Source organism: Mesoplodon densirostris, chromosome 2, assembly GCF_025265405.1.
Source record: "Mesoplodon densirostris isolate mMesDen1 chromosome 2, mMesDen1 primary haplotype, whole genome shotgun sequence".
NCBI classification, from domain to species: domain Eukaryota; kingdom Metazoa; phylum Chordata; class Mammalia; order Artiodactyla; family Ziphiidae; genus Mesoplodon; species Mesoplodon densirostris.
The window spans coordinates 146,509,704-146,527,361 of record NC_082662.1 but is presented as its reverse complement, the minus strand read 5'-3'; the positions used below and the strand labels follow the sequence as shown (position 1 = coordinate 146,527,361).

The following is a 17,658-nucleotide window of genomic DNA, read 5'->3' as shown; positions in this document are numbered from 1 at the left end:
TGTTGTTGCAGCACTTCAGCTGGGGTTCAGGTTATAAGGGGACCAAAAAGGAAAATGGGGGAGTAGGATAATAGAAAAAGCAAAAATGCTTGCACATTTCCTTTGTGTCACTAAAGCATTTTCTGCTTCCATTTAATTTGATGGGCAGACCCGGCCAATGGCAGCTGGAAGCTGTACAGATGCTCTTGGAGTAGGGATAGGCTCTCACACAGATCTCAAAAATACAAAGAATTAAAACATACAGAAAACTTTCATTATGTTGTGGCTCCTAACTTGAAAATGGTGACTTATTCTTTCTTCTTTGGATAAAGTTTAAAAAACAGACATTAACTTACAAATTTTGTAAATTGTTGTAAACAATGCATGACTACAAGAGCTATCTTAGCAACAGAAAGAAATAACGAATACAAATGTTTGGAGATGTATAAATACTCATGTTCTTTCTACACAACGTCAAGTAGATTAGGAGGTCAAATCTGGAAATCCTGTCAATACATAATAAAATAGGATTGCCATTCAATCCCATTTAGATGAGATCCTTTGGTTCTTAGGATACTAAGCCATAAAACTAAAATGAAATCAAGCATAATAAGAAGCAGAAGCTGCTAACATTCCAAAATGAAAGGAAGAGAGTCCTTTGAAAAAAAAATCTTAAGCAATTAAAGAGAGATTTAAATTTTTACCACGTTTATTTTACATGATTCTTTAGTTCTTATTAAGTTGATACAATTTGGGGAAATAAATACTCCCTTCCCTTTTTTGTTGCATATGTATTAATAGGGGTAGGAAGAACAGAATATGAGAGAATAGACAAAGGGTGTAGAAAGTGAAAAAATAAAGATGAAGAGAGAGAGAGAAAGAGAGAGTGTTCATATGAACCCTTCTGTTAGCAGTATCAACCAACAAAGTACGAAGTTGACAACATGAAGTGTTTTCTTCTCAAGTGGACTTCAGAAAGAATGACTATGGGACCATATTCGACATACATTAATTATATAGCATTGTGGTTCAGTTTTCCTATCAGACATGATGTGTATATTCGTTTTTTCTCACTTTTTAAGCTCCACAGGTGACATTATTCATGAAGCACTTTTAGTATATTATTCAGCAAATATTAATTTGATCATATTAAACCAATCCTGGTTAGCGGAAAGCACTGTCAGCTGCCATGTAAAGGTCCTCCTTTCAAGTAACACTTCATTCTACACTTGGAGCTTCATATCAGAGGAAGGTCTTGAAGGGCATTCCTCTTTTAGTTGGGTTTACAACTCACCTGCAACACTAAATGCAGATAAAATAAAGACCACACCTCAGTTAAAGGTTTGTACATAACAGCCCCTTGCAAATGTAGCCAATATCTTGTCCAGACAGTAACTGTAAAGGAATTGTTCTCTCTCCGGCTTTTTCTTTCTCCATTTCCTCTAAAGATCTTCATCCCAATGCTTGGTGCCCATAACTGAGTGTAAGGCAGAGCTACCTCTGTGCTGGAGAAGCCTGTCATAGAGAAGATCAGAACGTGTGCAGAGAACCCTGAATTATGTTCATCTCATTAGTTCTGCCCAATCCACAGGGGTAAAAAATGGATGAGATTTGATATCTTCAACACCAGCAACTCCAGCACCAAGACGCTCCACAGGGTTGAACTGTAAGAGCTAAAAAAGAAGGATTTAGTGAATAGTGGGAATCCAACTAAAGAATCAAAGGAAAAGAAAAATATATGAAAGGAAAGAACTTCTAAATTCAACCCCAGTAACAAATGGACTTGACTGACAGCCAACTGACTATATTTCCTTGAAAGGGAATTATGTCTATGATACCACTCTAGCTGTGGGGTGGTGGGGAACATATCTGAGTTTATGACTTTTCAACTGATTTGAAATATGACCTTGAGTAACTCACTTTGTTTCTCATCCTCATATAGTACAATAGGATAGTTACACCTATCAATTTCCTACTCCAAAAGTACAATTATGACATTAATTAGATATTGCACCAAATTCTGAGAGATCCAGTTACTCCTTTCATGATGAGAAAGTTTGGAAGGCACAATAAGTCTTTCAACCCCTAGTGAATTATATATGCACCGGGTCTAAACTTTACCTAAGGTCTGAATAAGCCAATTCATATTCCAGAACTGCTTTCTTTGAAATAGCTGACTCACATGGAACAATTTGATACAATGAGTGAAATGTGTTTCGACTTCTTCACTAATAGGAATCAGGTATAAAATAAGTTAATAAATGTTACACGCAATAGGATTGTTAAGTGTGGGAAAATAAAAGTAGTCATATACAATTATAGACGACCCTAGGCATACTGAAAGAATGTCTTAAGACATTCATGCATCCCCAAATTTTTGTTTTAACAGCTTTACTGAGGGATAATTTATATAGCATAAAATTTATCTGTTGTAAGTGTACAACTTAATGATTCTTAGTAAATTTAAAGAGTTGTGCAACTTTCACCACAATCCAGTTTTAGAACACTTTGATCATCCTAAAAAGTTTCCTCATCCTGTTTGCAGTTAATCCGCATTTCCATCTCCAGCCCTAGGCAACCACTGATTTGTTTTCTATCTCTATAAACTTGCCCTTTCTGGATATTTCGTATAAATGAAATCATAAAAATATGTTGTCTTTTGCAGCTGCCTTCTTTCACTTAGCATAATGTTTTTGAGATTCATCCGTGTTGTAGCACGTATCAACAGTCTGTTCCTTTTTACTTCTGAACAGCATTCCACTATTTGGATATAACACATCTTGTTAATACATTCACCAATTAATGGACATATGGACTTTCCAGGTTGCGGCTATAATTAATAGTATATATGACTTCCTGCAGACACGTATTTTCATTTCTCTTAAGGACATTCCTAGGAGTGGGACTGGTGGGTCTTGTGTTAAGTATTTCTCTTAAGGACATTCCTGGGAATGGGACTGGTGGGTCTTGTGTTAAGTTTATGTTTAGCTTTTTAAGAACTACCAAACTTTTCTAAAGTATCTGTACCATTTTACGTTCCCGCCAGCAATGTATGAGAGTTCCAGTTTCTCTACACCCTCATCGATAATTGATACTGTCTATCTTTTTTATTACAGCCCTTCTAGTGGGAATTAGTGGTATCTTATTATGTTTTAATTTATATTCCCTAATGACTAATGATGGTGAGCATATTTTCATATCCTTCTTAGCCATTTATATAGCCTCCTTGGTGAAGCTGTGCCCATTTTTATACTGAGCTGTTTGCTTACTGAGTTAAAAGTTTCTTTACACATTCTGAAAACAAATCTTTTATCAGTTGCATGATATGCATATATTTTGTCCCAGTCTGTGGCTTGTCTTTTCATTCTTTTACTGGTATCTTTTGAAATGCAAAAGTTTTTCATTTTAATGAAGACCACTTTATCATTTTTTTTCTTTTATGGATCATGTTTTGGTGTCATACCTAATAATTCTTCTCCTAACCCAGGGTCATGAAGATTTTCTCCAATTTTTTTCCTATGATTTTACAGTTTTAGCTCCCACATATAGGTTTATGAGCTATTTTGAGTTAATTTTTGCATATGATATGAATTAAGGGTCTTAGTTCATTTTGGTTTTAGCATGTGAATATTTGATTTTCCCAGCACCATTTTTTTTAACATTCTTATTGGAGTATAATTGCTTTACAATGGTGTGTTAGTTTCTGTTTTTATAACAAAGTGAATCAGCCATACATACACATATGCTCCCATATCTCCTCCCTTCCCAGCACTATTTGTTGAAAAGATTATTTTTTCATCATCGAATTATCTTGGCACCTTTACTGAAAATCAATTGACCATAAATGTAAGTTTATTTCTGAACTCTCAATTCCATTCCATTGATCTATATTGCCTATCTTTGCTCTAATACCACAGTAATTAAGTAGTTACTGTGGCTACTGACTGGAAATTGGGAGTATAAGTACTCCTTCTTTGTTCTCTTTCAAAATTGTTTTTTGGATACTCTAGGTACCTTGCCTTTTCATATTCATTTTGAAGTCAGCTAAAGTTTTCCCAATTTTGCTGATCTTTTCAAAGAACCAAATTGTGATTTAAGCTTTCTCTTATTTTTCTCTTCTATCCAATGAAGATTTTCTCTTTCATTGATTTCTGCTTGCTTGCTTTCTTCTGCTTGCTTTGGATTTATTTTGCTTTTTACAGTTTCTTTTTCTACCTTCCTCAGTTACAAGGTGAGATTTTTATTTGAGACCATTCTTTTCCTATACAGATGTCTAAAGCCATAAATTTTCCCCAAGAACTGATGTAGCTGCATCTTATAAATTTTGATATATCGTGTTTTGTTTTCATTCCATTAAAAAAAATTTCTGGCTTCTCTTGGCATTTTTTCTTTGACTCAGGTTATTTAGAAGTGTGTTGTTTAATTTCCAAATATCTAGTATGGATTCACCAGATCTCTTTCTGTTGATGATTTCTAATAAAAAGTTGTTATGGTCAGAGCGTGCTGTATAATTTCAATCCTTTTAAATATTGAAAGTTGTTTTATGGCATAGCAAATGATCTATCATGGGGAATGTTCCATGTGCATAAGACTGTATTCTGCAATCATTGTTCTATATATGTCAGAGTTGTTTGATAATGTTGTTCAAGTCTTCTCTATAACCTTGCTGATTTTCTATTAATTATCAAGAACGGGGTATTGAAGCCTCCATTTATTATTATTGGATTATCTATTATTTCAATTCAATCAGACTTTGCTTCATATGTTTTGAAGCTGTTATTAGAGCATATACATTTATAATGGTTATATCTTTCTATGTATTGATCCTCTCATCATTATAAAACATCTTAGTCCCTGGTAATTCTCTTGTCTCCACATCTATTTTGTCTGATACTTAATAAAACCACTTCACCTCTCTTATGGTCACAGTTTGCATGGTTTATCTTTTCCCACCCTTTTTCTTTCAACATATTTGTGTTTTTAATTTAAGTGTGTCTCTTGCACACAGACAGCTGAATCTCTTTTTTATCCAGTTAACAATCTTTGCCTTTTGTTTGGCATGTTTAGACATTCACACTGAATGTAATTATTGACATGGTAGGTTTATGTTTGCTAATTTGCTATTTGTTTTCTACGTCTACTGTCTTTTTTCATTCCCCTTTACTGCCTTCTTCTGTGCCAAATACTTCTTACTGTACTATTTCAGTTCCTCTATTAATTTTCCTTTACTATTTTTTTAGTGGTTGCTGTCAAGATTATAATATGCTTCTTAATTTATCACAATCTACTTCAGATTAATTCCAGTGAAATGCAAAATTTTGCTCCACTATAGTTCCATCCCTTCTGTCCTCCTTTGTCTTTTACTGTCATTAAATACTATATGTTACATCTATATAGGTTATAAACCTACCAGCACAGCGTTACAAGTATTGCTTTGTACAACCTTAAGTCTTTTGATAGAAGGTGAGCAGAGAAATGAGAAAAAACATATTTAGTCTTTTCTATTAACTCATATTTATCATTCCAGAACTTTACATTTCCTCCTATGAATTTGAGTCACTATCTGGTAACTTGCAGCTGTAGGACTTCTTGTATTATTTCCTGTAAGACAGCTCTGCTCACAATGAAGTCTCTGTCTTTACTTGGAAATTTCTTAATTTCATTTTCATTTTGGAAGGATAATTTTGCTGGATATAGAAATCTTGGCTGACAGTTACTTCATTTCAACACTTTAAGTATGTCATTCCACTGTCTTCTGTCTTCCCTTTTTTTTAAAAACATCTTTATTGGAGTATAATTGCTTTACAATGGTGTGTTAGTTTCTGCTTTATAACAAAGTGAATCAGTTATACATATACAAATGTTCCCATCTCTCTTCCCTCTTGCGTCTCCCTCCCTCCCACCCTCCCTATCCCACCCCTCTAGGTGGTCACAAACAACTGAGCTGATCTCCCTGTGCTATGCGGCTGCTTCCCACTAGCTATCTATTTTACGTTTGGTAGTATATATATGTCCATGCCACTCTCTCACTTTGTCACAGCTTACCCTTCCCCTCCCCATATCCTCAAGTCCATTCTCTAATAGGTCTGTGTCTTTATTCCTGTCTTACCCCTAGGTGCTTCATGACCTTTTCTTTTTTTCCTTAGATTCCATATATATGTGTTAGCATACGGTATTTGTTTTTCTCTTTCTGACTTACTTCACTCTGTATGACAGACTCTAGGTCCATCCACCTCATTACAAATAGCTCAATTTCATTTCTTTTTATGGCTGAGTAATATTCCATTGTACATATGTGCCACATCTTCTTTAGCCATTCATCTGTTGATGGACACTTAGGTTGCTTCCATGTCCTGCCTATTGTAAATAGAGCTGCAGTGAACATTTTGGTACATGACTCTTTTTGAATTATGGTTTTCTCAGGGTATATGCCCAGTAGTGGGATTGCTGGGTCGTACGGTAATTCTATTTGTAGTTTCTTAAGGAAGCTCCATACTGTTCTCCATAGTGGCTGTATCAATTTACATTGCCACCAACACTGCAAGAGTGTTCCCTTTCCTCCACATCCTCTCCAGCATTTATTGTTTGTAGAGTTTTTGATGATGGCCGTTCTGACTGGTGTGACATGATATCTCATTGTAGTTTTGATTTGCATTTCTCTAATGATTAATGATGTTGAGCATTCTTTCATGTGTTTGCTAGCAATCTGTATATCTTCTTTGGAAAAATGTCTATTTAGGTCTTCTGCCCATTTTTGGATTGGGTTGTTTTTTTGTTATTGAGCTGCATGAGCTGCTTGTAAATTTTGGAGATTAATCCTTTGTCAGTTGCTTCATGTGCAAATATTTTCTCCCATTCTGAGGGTTGTCTTTTCGTCTTGTTTATGGTTTCCTTTGCTGTGCAAAAGCTTTGAGGTTTCATTAGGTCCGATTTGTTTACTTTTGGTTTTATTTCCATTACTCTAGGAGGTGGGTCAAAATGGATCTTGCTGTGATGTATGTCATAGAGTGTTCTCCCTATGTTTTCCTCTAAGAGTTTGATAGTGTCTGGCCTTACATTTAGGTCTTTAATTCATTTTGAGTTTATTTTTGTGTATGGTGTTAGGGAATGTTCTAATTCATTCTTTTACATGTAGCTGTCCAGTTTTCCCAGCACCACTTACTGAAGAGGCTGTCTTTTCTCCATTGTATATTCTTGCCTGCTTTATCAAAGATAAGGTGACCATATGTGCGTGGGTTTATCTCTGGGCTTTCTATCCTGTTCCATTGATCTATATTTCTGTTTTTGTGCCAGTACCATACTCTCTTGATTACTGTAGCTTTGTAGTATAGTCTGAAGTCAGGGAGCCTGATGCCTCCAGCTCCATTTTTCATTCTCAAGATTGCTTTGGCTATTCGGGATCTTTTGTGTTTCCATACAAATTGTGAACTTTTTTGTTCTAGTTCTGTGAAAAATGCCAGTGGTAGTTTGATAGGGATTGCACTGAATCTGTAGATTGCTTTGGGTAGTAGAGTCATTTTCACAATGTTGATCCTTCCAATCCAAGAACATGGTATATCTCTATATCTCTATTTCTGCAGTGTCAGTTGTTACTTCTCCTTTTTCATTTCTAATTCTATTGATTTGAGTCTTCTCCCTTTTTTTCTTGATGAGTCTGGCTAATGGTTTATCAATTTTATTTATCTTCTCAAAGAATGAGCTTTTAGTTTTATTGATCTTTGCTATCATTTCCTTCATTTCTTTTTCATTTATTTCTGATCTGATTTTTATGATTTCTTTCTTTCTGCTAACTTTGAGGTTTTTTTATTCTTCTTTCTCTAACTGCTTTAGGTGCAAGGTTAGGTTGTTTATTTGAGATGCTTCCTGTTTCTTAAGGTAGGACTGTATTGCTATAAACTTCCCTCTTAGAACTGCTTTTGCTGCATCCCATAGGTTTTGGGTCGTCGTGTTTTCATTGTCATTTGTTTCTAGGTATCTTTTGATTTCCTCTTTGATTTCTTCAGTGACCTCTTGGTTATTAAGTAGTATATTGTTTAGCCTCCATGTAGTTGTATTTTTTACAGATCTTTTCCTGTAATTGATATCTAGTCTCATACCGTTGTGGTTGGAAAAGATACTTGATACGATTTCAATTTTCTTAAATTTACCAAGGCTTGATTTGTGACCCAAGATATGATCTATCCTGGAGAATGTTCCATGAGCACGTGATAAAAATGTGTATTCTGTTGTTTTTGGATGGAATGTCCTATAAATATCAATAAGTCCATCTTGTTTAATTTACCACTTAAAGCTTGTGTTTCCTTATTTATTTTCATTTTGGATGATCTGTCCATTGGTGAAAGTGGGGTGTTAAAGTCCCCTTCTATGATTGTGTTACTGTCGATTTCTCCTGTTATGGCTGTTAGTATTTGCCTTATGTATTGAGGTGTTCCTATGTTGGGTGCATAAATATTTACAATTGTTATATCTCTTCTTGGATCAATCCCCTGATCATTATGTAGTGTCCTTCTTTGTCTCTTGTAATAGTCTTTATTTTAAAGTCTATTTTGTCTGATCTGAGAACTGCTACTCCAGCTTACTTTTGATTTCCATTTGCATGGAATATCTTTTTCCAACTCCTCACTTTCAGTCTGTATGTGTCCCGAGGTCTGAAGTGGGTCTCTTGTAGACAGCATATATACAGGTCTTGTTTTTGTATCCATTCAGCCAGTCTGTGTCTTTTGGTGGGAGCATTTAATCCATTTACATTTAAGGTAATTATCGATATGTATGTTCCTATTCCCATTTTCTTAATTGTTTTGGGTTTGTTATTGTAGGGTTTTTCCTTCTGTTGTGTTTCTTGCCTAGAGAAGTTCCTTTAGCATTTGTTGTAAAGCTGGTTTGGTGGTGCTGAACTCTCTCAGCTTTTGCTTGTCTGTAAAGGTTTTAATTTCTCCATCAAATCTGAATGAGATCCTTGCTGGGTAGAGTAATCTTGGTTGTAGGTTTTTCTCCTTCATCACTTTAAATATGTCCTGCCACTCCCTTCTGGCTTGTAGAGTTTCTGCTGAAAGATCAGCTGTTAACCTTATGAGGATTCCCTTGTGTGTTATTTGTTGTTTTTTCCTTGCTGCCTTTAATATGTTTTCTCTGTATTTAATTTTTGATAGTTTGATTAATATGTGTCTTGGTGTGTTTCTCCTTGGATTTATCCTGTATGGGACTCTCTGTGCCTCCTGGACTTGATTAACTATTTCCTTTCCCATATTAGGGAAGTTTTCAACTATAATCTCTTCAAATATTTTCTCAGTCCCTTTCTTTTTCTCTTCTTCTTCTGGGACCCCTATAATTCGAATGTTGGTGCATTTAATGTTGTCCCAGAGGTCTCTGAGACTGTCCTCAGTTCTTTTCATTCTTTTATCTTTATTCTGCTCTGCAGTAGTTATTTCCACTATTTTATCTTCCAGGTCACTTATCCGTTCTTCTGCCTCAGTTATTCTGCTATTGATCCCCTCTAGAGTATTTTTAATTTCACTTATTGTGTTGTTCATCATTGCTTGTTTCCTCTTTAGTTCTTCTATGTCCTTGTTAAATGCTTCTTGCATTTTCTCTATTCTATTTCCAAGATTTTGGGTCATCTTTACTATCAGTATTCTGAATTCTTTTTCAGGTAGACTGCCTATTTCCTCTTCATTTGTTAGGTCTGGTGGGTTTTTACCTTGCTCCTTCATCTGCTGTGTGTTTTTCTGTCTTCTCATTTTGCTTATCTTACTGTGTTTGGGGTCTCCTTTTCGCAGGCTGCAGGTTTGTAGTTCCCATTTTTTTTTGGTGTCTATCCCCAGTGGCTAAGGTTGGTTCAGTGGGTTGTGTAGGCTTCCTGGTGGAGGGGACTAGTGCCTGTGTTCTGGTGGATGAGGCTGGATCTTGCCTTTCTGGTGGGCAGGTCCACGTCTGGTGGTGTGTTTTGGGGTGTCTGTGGCCTTATTATGATTTTAGGCAGCCTCTCTGCTAATATATGGGGCTGTGTTCCTGTCTTGGTAGTTGTTTGGCGTAGGGTGTCCAGCACTGTAGCTTGCTGGTCGTTGAGTGAAGCTGTGTCTTGGTGTTGAGATGGTGATCTCTGGGAAATTTTCACCATTTGATATTACATGGAGCTGGGAGGTCTCTTGTGGACCAGTGTCCTGAAGTTTATTGTCCCACCTCAGAGGCACAGCACTGACTCCTGGCTGGAGCACCAAGAGTCTTTCATCCACACAGCTCAGAATAAAAGGGAGGAAAAAATAGAAAGAAAGAAAGAAAGAGGATAAAATCAAATAAAATAAAATAAAGTAAGATAAAATAAAATAAAGTTATTAAAATAAAAAATAATTATTATGAACAAAATTTTTAAAAGAAAAAAGAACGGACGGACAGAATCCTAGGACAAATGGTGAAAGCAAAGCTATACAGACAAAATCTCACACAGAAGCATACACATACACACTCACAAAAAGAGGAAAAGGAAAAAATAATATATCTTGCTCCCAAAGTCCACCTCCTCAATTTGGGATGATTTGTTGTCTATTCAGGTATTCCACAGATGCAGGGTACATCAAGTTCATTGTGGACCTTTCATCCGCTGCTTCTGAGGCTGCTGGGAGAGATTTCCCTTTCTCTTCTTTGTTCGCACAGCTCCCGGGGTTCAGCTTTGGATTTGGCCCCACCTCTGTGTGTAGGTCGCCTGAGGGCGTCTGTTCTTCGCTCAGACAGGACTGGGTTAAAGGAGCAGCTGATTCGGGGGCTCTGGCTCACTCAGGCCGGGGGAGGGAGGGGTACGGATGCGGTCGAGCCTGCGGCAGCAGAGGCCAGCATGACGTTGCACCAGCCTGAGGCACACCGTGCGTTCTCCTGGGGAAGTTGTGCCTGGATCACGGGACCCCTAGCAGTGGCGGGCTGCACAGGCTCCTGGGAGGGGAGGTATGGAGAGTGTGCACACAGGCTTCATGGTGGCGGCAGCAGCAGCCTTAGTGTCCCAGGCCCGTCTCCGGGTTCTGCGCTGATAGCCATGGCTCGCGCCCGTCTCTGGAGCTCCTTTAAGCAGCACTCTTAATCCCCTCTCCTCGCACACCAGGAATCATAAAGGGAAGAAAAAGTCTCTTGCCTCTTCGGCAGCTCCAGACTTTTTCCTGGACTCCCTCCCCGCCAGCTGTGGTGCACTAGCCCCCTTCAGGCTGTGTTCACGCAGCCAACCCCAGTCCTCTCCCTGCGATCCGACCTCTGAAGCCCGAGCCTCAGCTCCCAGTCCCCACCTGCCCCAGCGGGTGAGCAGACAAGCCTCTCGGGCTGGTTAGTGCTGGTTGGCACCGATGCTCTGTGCAGGAATCTCTCCACTTTGCCCCCCACACCCCTGTTGCTGTGCTCTCCTCCGTGGCTCCGAAGCTCCCCCCTCCACCACCCACAGTCTCTGCCCGCGAAGGGGCTTCCTAGTGTGTGGAAACCTTTCCTCCTTCATAGCTCCCTCCCACTGGTGCAGGTCCCGTCCCTATTCTTTTGTCTCTGTTTTTTCTTTTTTCTTTTGCCCTACCCAGGTACGTGGGGAGTTTCTTGCCTTTTGGGAGGTCTGAGGTCTTCTGCCAGCGTTCAGTAGGTGTTCTGTAGGAGCAGTTCCACATGTAGATGTACTTATGATGTAGCTGTGGGGAGGAAGGTGATCTCCATGTCTTACTCTTCCGCCATCTTCTCCTACCTCTCTTCCATTGTTTTTGATGAGAAGTCAGACATCACAATGTTCCCTTGGATACAATGAGTTGTTTTTCTTTGGCTCCTTTCAAAAATTTCCTCTTTGTTTTTGTCTTTCAACAATTGGACTACAATATCTCTATGTGGATCTCTTTGTATTCTTCCACATAAGGTCCACTAAGCTTCTTGGATGCATCTCAAAGTTCTTCATCAAATTTAGAATGTTTTCAGCCATTGTTTCTTAAACATTTTTTGCTGCCCCTTTCCCTATGTCCTCTTTTTGGAACTCCCATTATATGTATATTGGTATATTTAACATCATCTTATAGGTCTCTTTATCCCTGTTCATTTTTCTTCAAATTTTTTTATCTGTTTTTCAGATTGGATAATTTAATATCATGTTGAGATGCTCCAGTGAATTTTTTTTCCCCTACTTAATTCTTCCCTTCAATTATTGTACTTTTCAACTTGAGAATTTCTATTTGGTTTTTTCCTTTTAATATAATTTCCATCTCCTTACTGAGAATCTCTATTTGTTGATTCATTATTGTTTTCTTTTCCTTTAATTCTTTATACATGATTTCCTTTAATTCTTTGAACATATTTATAATAACTGCTTTGAAGTCTTTATTAAACCCCCAAATCTGGGGACACTCAGAGTATTTCTATTGACTGTTTTTTTCCCTGCCTATGGATCATACTATCTTGTTTCTGTAGATATCTTACATTATTTTGCTGAAAATGATACATTTTAGATAATATATTTTAGTGACTCTGGAGTCTTATTTTTTTCTCAAGAAGACTGTTATCAATTGCTGTTGGTTGGTTTATTCTTTGTTTGATAACTTGTTCAGCTAGATCTGTAAATCTGCTTCCCCACCCCACTGTAACAAGTAGAGGTTGATATCTCTGCTCATATTTTTTTTCATTTTTAAGAAAAAAGTTTTAAGTTTTCCTCTTTTAAGCTTGGTTTCCTAAGGCTCACCACTGTGTCTGCATAGCTTAGTGGTCAACCAGTGACTGAAAAGGGGTTGCATTCAAATACCTTAGCTACTAAAGCTTCCATCCTATGCCAGTGGGCAGGAGAACACATTCAAAATTTAGGCCACTTTCAAGTCTGTCCTTGTTTTTACTTTCCACTGAGATCTTTCCCTGCACATGCATACAGCCTCAGTGCTGGTCTTCGTGGCCTACCCCAACCCGGGAGAACCTTCACACCTGGCCAAGCAGGGAAGAGAGAATGCAAGTAGCCCCAGGCAAGAATGCCACAGAGTTCCACAATTCTTTCCCAAAGTTCAGCTATTTTTCAAGCATAAGTACTTCCCAGATTGCTGCATCCCTCTGATCAATTTCCAGCACACAAAGATGGTTATTTTTGCCAATTCTGTCCAACTTTATGATTTCTTTTTTTGAGAAGAGAATTTTCCAACTTTCTCATATGGCTATAGCCATTCAAATTTGAGAATATTCATATAGCATATAATTTTTTCCACAGAATTTAGTCAACTGCAACTGAAATATGTGGATGATTACATTTATGGTTCTATACGTACAGGAAATCCCACTATTCAAATCAAACCTAAACTTTTATTTCTTCTTTTTTCTTTATTTCTATATCTCTATTATTCACTAATAATTAATCATTTATATAAAAGCATCAGTTGATTTCCTATTACGTGCCAATCCACTACTTTTTAGACCTTTTCAACCTGTATCACCAGCAGTTGTGTCACTCTCATGTTAGCAGCCCTATACTATAATTCAACTATATGCTTCATCAAATTATAAATTACTACATGTCGTGAGCTTTCAATGCTGCCCTATCAATAATAATAATACAAAACATTTATGTGATGCTTACTGTGTGCCAGGAATTATTCTAATTGCTTAACATAGGTTAATTCATTGAACTCACAACAACTCTATGAATAGTTACTATAAATATCTCTGTTTTATAGATGAGAAAACAGAGACTCAGAGAAATTAAATAACTTGTTTAAGATCATATAGGTAGTAGGTAGCAAGGATATGATCTGAATTCAGGTACTCAGTCTCCAGAATCCCTGCTCTTAATCACAACATTACACTGCTTTATGAGTGCGTGACCTGCAAATGCCAAGAATCTATTACTTCACTTTGATATCACCAAATCCACAAGGGGAGTGAAGCATATACTTCAAAAGACTGTACTCACAGTCTTTTCACTTGAAATTACTGTATCTAGCATTCAAAATGACTTTTTATTAAAGTGATCTGCTCAAAGAATTTTTATATTAGAAGTTGCTAAACTGCATTAAGAGAAAAGCTGCTATTATAAAACAAACAGCATAAGCATATCCTAAACATATCAAATCCATTTTCAAAATCAGACAAGTCATGTATGTCCACTGATTGAAATGTGGAAGGCATTAAACATCTGAATACAAATGTAAAATAACAAACATTGGTAAGAATTAACTATAACTATAGCATGTTTTTTAATATTTCTGGAAACATATAAGTTCTTTCTTTCTTGTTAAAATTGGCTTTCCTGCCCCCATTCTTTCCAAAACATGACCTCATTATGAAATTCCAATAAAAGTTCATATTTTGACTTTTATTAAAGTCAATTTACCTTAGTTCATGGACTCTTCTATAATTTTGCAAGTGTAAATCTACAGGCAAAAGTATAATTGTTTACCCATGACTGTCTTGCTTATTCTGCCATTTTAAATACTCTCCCAGGCCTTCTGAGAGATCACACAAAGATTCTATTGCTAAAAGAATGTGTCAGCCAGTGGCAAAACCAAGACAGTCACTGCCAACCTCCTTTCTCCTAAAGAATAGGCAATAAAGCTGAGCACTGGAGGCACAGAAATTTGTTTTGAAGGTCTTTTTCTCATATAATATCTTTCAACTGACAAAGCAATTGTGTCATAAAGAACTAAATGTACACTGGGAAGTACAAACATCCATGCTCTGAGGATCTGTAAACTGTAAATATCTTTTTTTTAAACTGCATTTAAAATGTAACTATGTTTACTTTAGTACCATTCACTTGGACTGAGATGACTAAACCATGGGTACAGGGAATTATGAAATCTAGGAAGAAAGCAAGGCGCTGAAAAGACCAAAGGGGAAAATCTCCTCAAAGTGGAATAATTCTTTCCACATAAATCATTTTGTGAATTTTTAAAATAACCTTTATGAACCATGAGGTAGTGGAAGAGGAAAGTCAAAATGACAAATTGCTAATCATGCCAAGAGACCCCTTTTCCCTTTCCTGATGATGTTTCCTCAACATGAGTGGTAGTTTCCTTAGGCAGGCCAATGACAGAATGCTGCTTTAACTATATAAGCTATACATATCTGTATTTGGGAACTTAACATATCTTAAGCTCAGACTCCTTTACAATATAAATTCTGATAGACAGGAGTAACAGACCTTTATTAATTAATGTGGGGAATTCTATTCTCAATATTATATAATAATGACTACTTCTTTAAGAAAGAGAAACAAAAAATAGCAGTTGCTAGCCTTCCTTAAATTAATAGCCAAAAAAATACTTTGAATTTACCTTGCTGTGCCACAACAAAGAATATGAAATCAAATGAGGAGCTGTCCTTTTTGCCCATTAGAATGAAATGTTTTATGTATCTTTGCATTACCTCTTAATCCTTCTACAAAGTGCTCAGGGTACTCTCATCTCACTATTTCCAACCTGATTATGTTTCTTTAGCTTTGACAGAGTCTGGGCAAATTAATCTTCCTGAAGCACAACTCTGATCCTTTCACTCTTGTGCACAAAAACTCCAAATCTCAATTTTTTACTGAATTAAATACTATCATTCTCCCCTGGTGTTCATGATAAGAGAGCCCCAACTTCTCTTTCCATTCTCATCTACTTACTCATCCCTATATTCAGCCTTGTACTCTAGATAAACCAAACTTTTGATTTCCCAAATTGAGTCTTTCTGGCTCCTTCCTTGCCTTTGTTCAAGCTTTTCATTCCACCCAGTTATTCTCCCACATCCAAACTTGCAATGCCAAAATTCTGGCTAAGGCTCCGCAAAAATAACACTCACTACACAAAAACTTTCCTAATACCACCACTGCATCAATTATTACACCTCTTTATCCTGACTCGCCAAAGTTTTTTTTTAAACCTCTCTGATAGCCTTTATTAAATCCATCTGTGATATAATTACTTGTGAATCTCAAGTTTGTAGCTTATGACACTATGCCTTACATATATTCGTTGAATGGAACAAAAATCACAGCTCAAGAGAATACTAGGTAATACTCTTCTTAATATATTCTCCCCTCCCCTTTTCTCTTTTTTTTTTTTTACAAATTTTATTTTCCCTGATTTAAAAAATAATTCATGTTTCATTAAACAAAAATCTTAGTTCTTCATCTTTTTCAAATAACTTTTACCTTGATATTTTCCCAAAACCATAGGGGATCACAGTCCTGACAATTCTTGCTGATTTGCTGTGAGCCTATCACACCTCAATGCTAACAACCCTCAGTGTACTCATCAAAACTTGCTCTTCAAAACTAGGTGAGCATTTTACACATGGCGAATCAATTTAAGGAGCTCACTAGAGTTCCAAGCCTACCTCTGGGATACTGAACTTTAATTATCAATAGTCTCTTTCTTCAAAGCCACCAGAAATACACCAACTGACACCAATATTCAAGTTCCATGAATGGATCTACAAGTGATCTAACTTGGCAAGATTTTCTACCACTTCTCTCCTAAGTAGCCCATTCCTACGTTTATAAATATAGCCATTCACCATATACTATCTCGAGACTAACTCTAAGGAATAAACTCTTTAAAAAGTTAAAAAAAAAAAAAAAAAGAGCATAGCCATTCACATATGGTTACAAAATGTAACAGAGCAGCTCCAGACTAGCTAAAAGCCAATACTTAAATCTCACACCTACACAGATATATGGAATTGACTAAACATTAGCCTGGATTTAAAATAAATAAATAAATAAATAAATAAATAATACCAACAAGCTTTACCTATTCTCTCTGACATCACCAATACTCAGATAATAGTAGAAGCCTAAAGATATATAGTACTAGTTCTGAATTTGTAATAGTAAAGGGTCCTTCTTGTCTGAAACTAATTTCTTTAAGGTTTTGGAGCTGTGGGCTCTGCTAATTTGCATGGCTGATATACTTGACCAATAGGTCAATTAAATTACCTGTTGAATGAGTGAGCGAGCCTCTTCAGAGACACATTCTGGCATGTTCAAAGTAGTGTGAGTATTTATTCCTGCTGGATGGCACTCAACCAGAGTCTGAAACAATCAATCAGGTACACTTCTTATCCCAAACAACATCATATTCTGTTCCATCACAGGGTTTATGGACAGCAAATACAGAAAGCTCAACAACCACCTTAACTGGAGGTGCAGTAATCACCACAGTACCCTCTAGGCAGTTTAGGACAAGGGCTATGAGCCCACAGAACTCTAACTGAAATACAGACAGTCATCAAAATCACATCATAAGCTTAGGCCACTCACCCTTTTCCCTTAGTTATAAAGAGAGTGGCTCATAATAGAAAAACTTCCATTATACCCAAAAACTAAAATGAGATTTGATATCTCAAATTTTTTAGTGTTCTTAAATACCTTCAAAGTTGAAAATTTGTTAATAATAATGCTTTATATATGTATAGCACTTTATGGTTTAAATATATGTACAGGTGACTTGTGTATTCCACAACCATGTTAGGCGCTCAGTATTAACTACATATTTAAGGTAGATGACTACTTACAAAGAAAGGTATGACTGTTCATTTCCTCTGTTTTCATCCCAGGAGGCAATCTGCACAATACTCAATTAAAATCTATCAACTATTAACCTCAAGTATCTTACTTAAAAGTTATTGATCAGAGACAGTATAAATTCTCTCTGATCAATAACTCTCCGTTAAGCCAGAACGGACAGGAAAAATTACAGTATTGAGAAAAAAGAT

The 17,658-nt window shown here is 36.7% G+C and overlaps 1 protein-coding gene across 5 annotated transcripts in view; it reads right to left on the bottom strand.

The window, feature by feature from the left end:
• Nucleotides 1–670: 670 nt before the first annotated feature.
• The window catches only part of RPS6KC1 (ribosomal protein S6 kinase C1), a 206,394-nt gene continuing 189,406 nt past the window's right edge, over nt 671–17,658 (bottom strand). For all 5 annotated transcript variants that reach the window (XM_060091115.1, XM_060091116.1, XM_060091117.1 and 2 more), the window contains 2 exons: nt 16,880–16,975; nt 671–1,652 (listed from right to left, as the gene is read on the bottom strand). In XM_060091115.1, the coding sequence (XP_059947098.1) occupies nt 1,542–1,652; nt 16,880–16,975 (207 nt within the window). In that variant the 3' untranslated portion in view covers nt 671–1,541. The remainder of the gene's footprint in view (nt 1,653–16,879; nt 16,976–17,658) is intronic.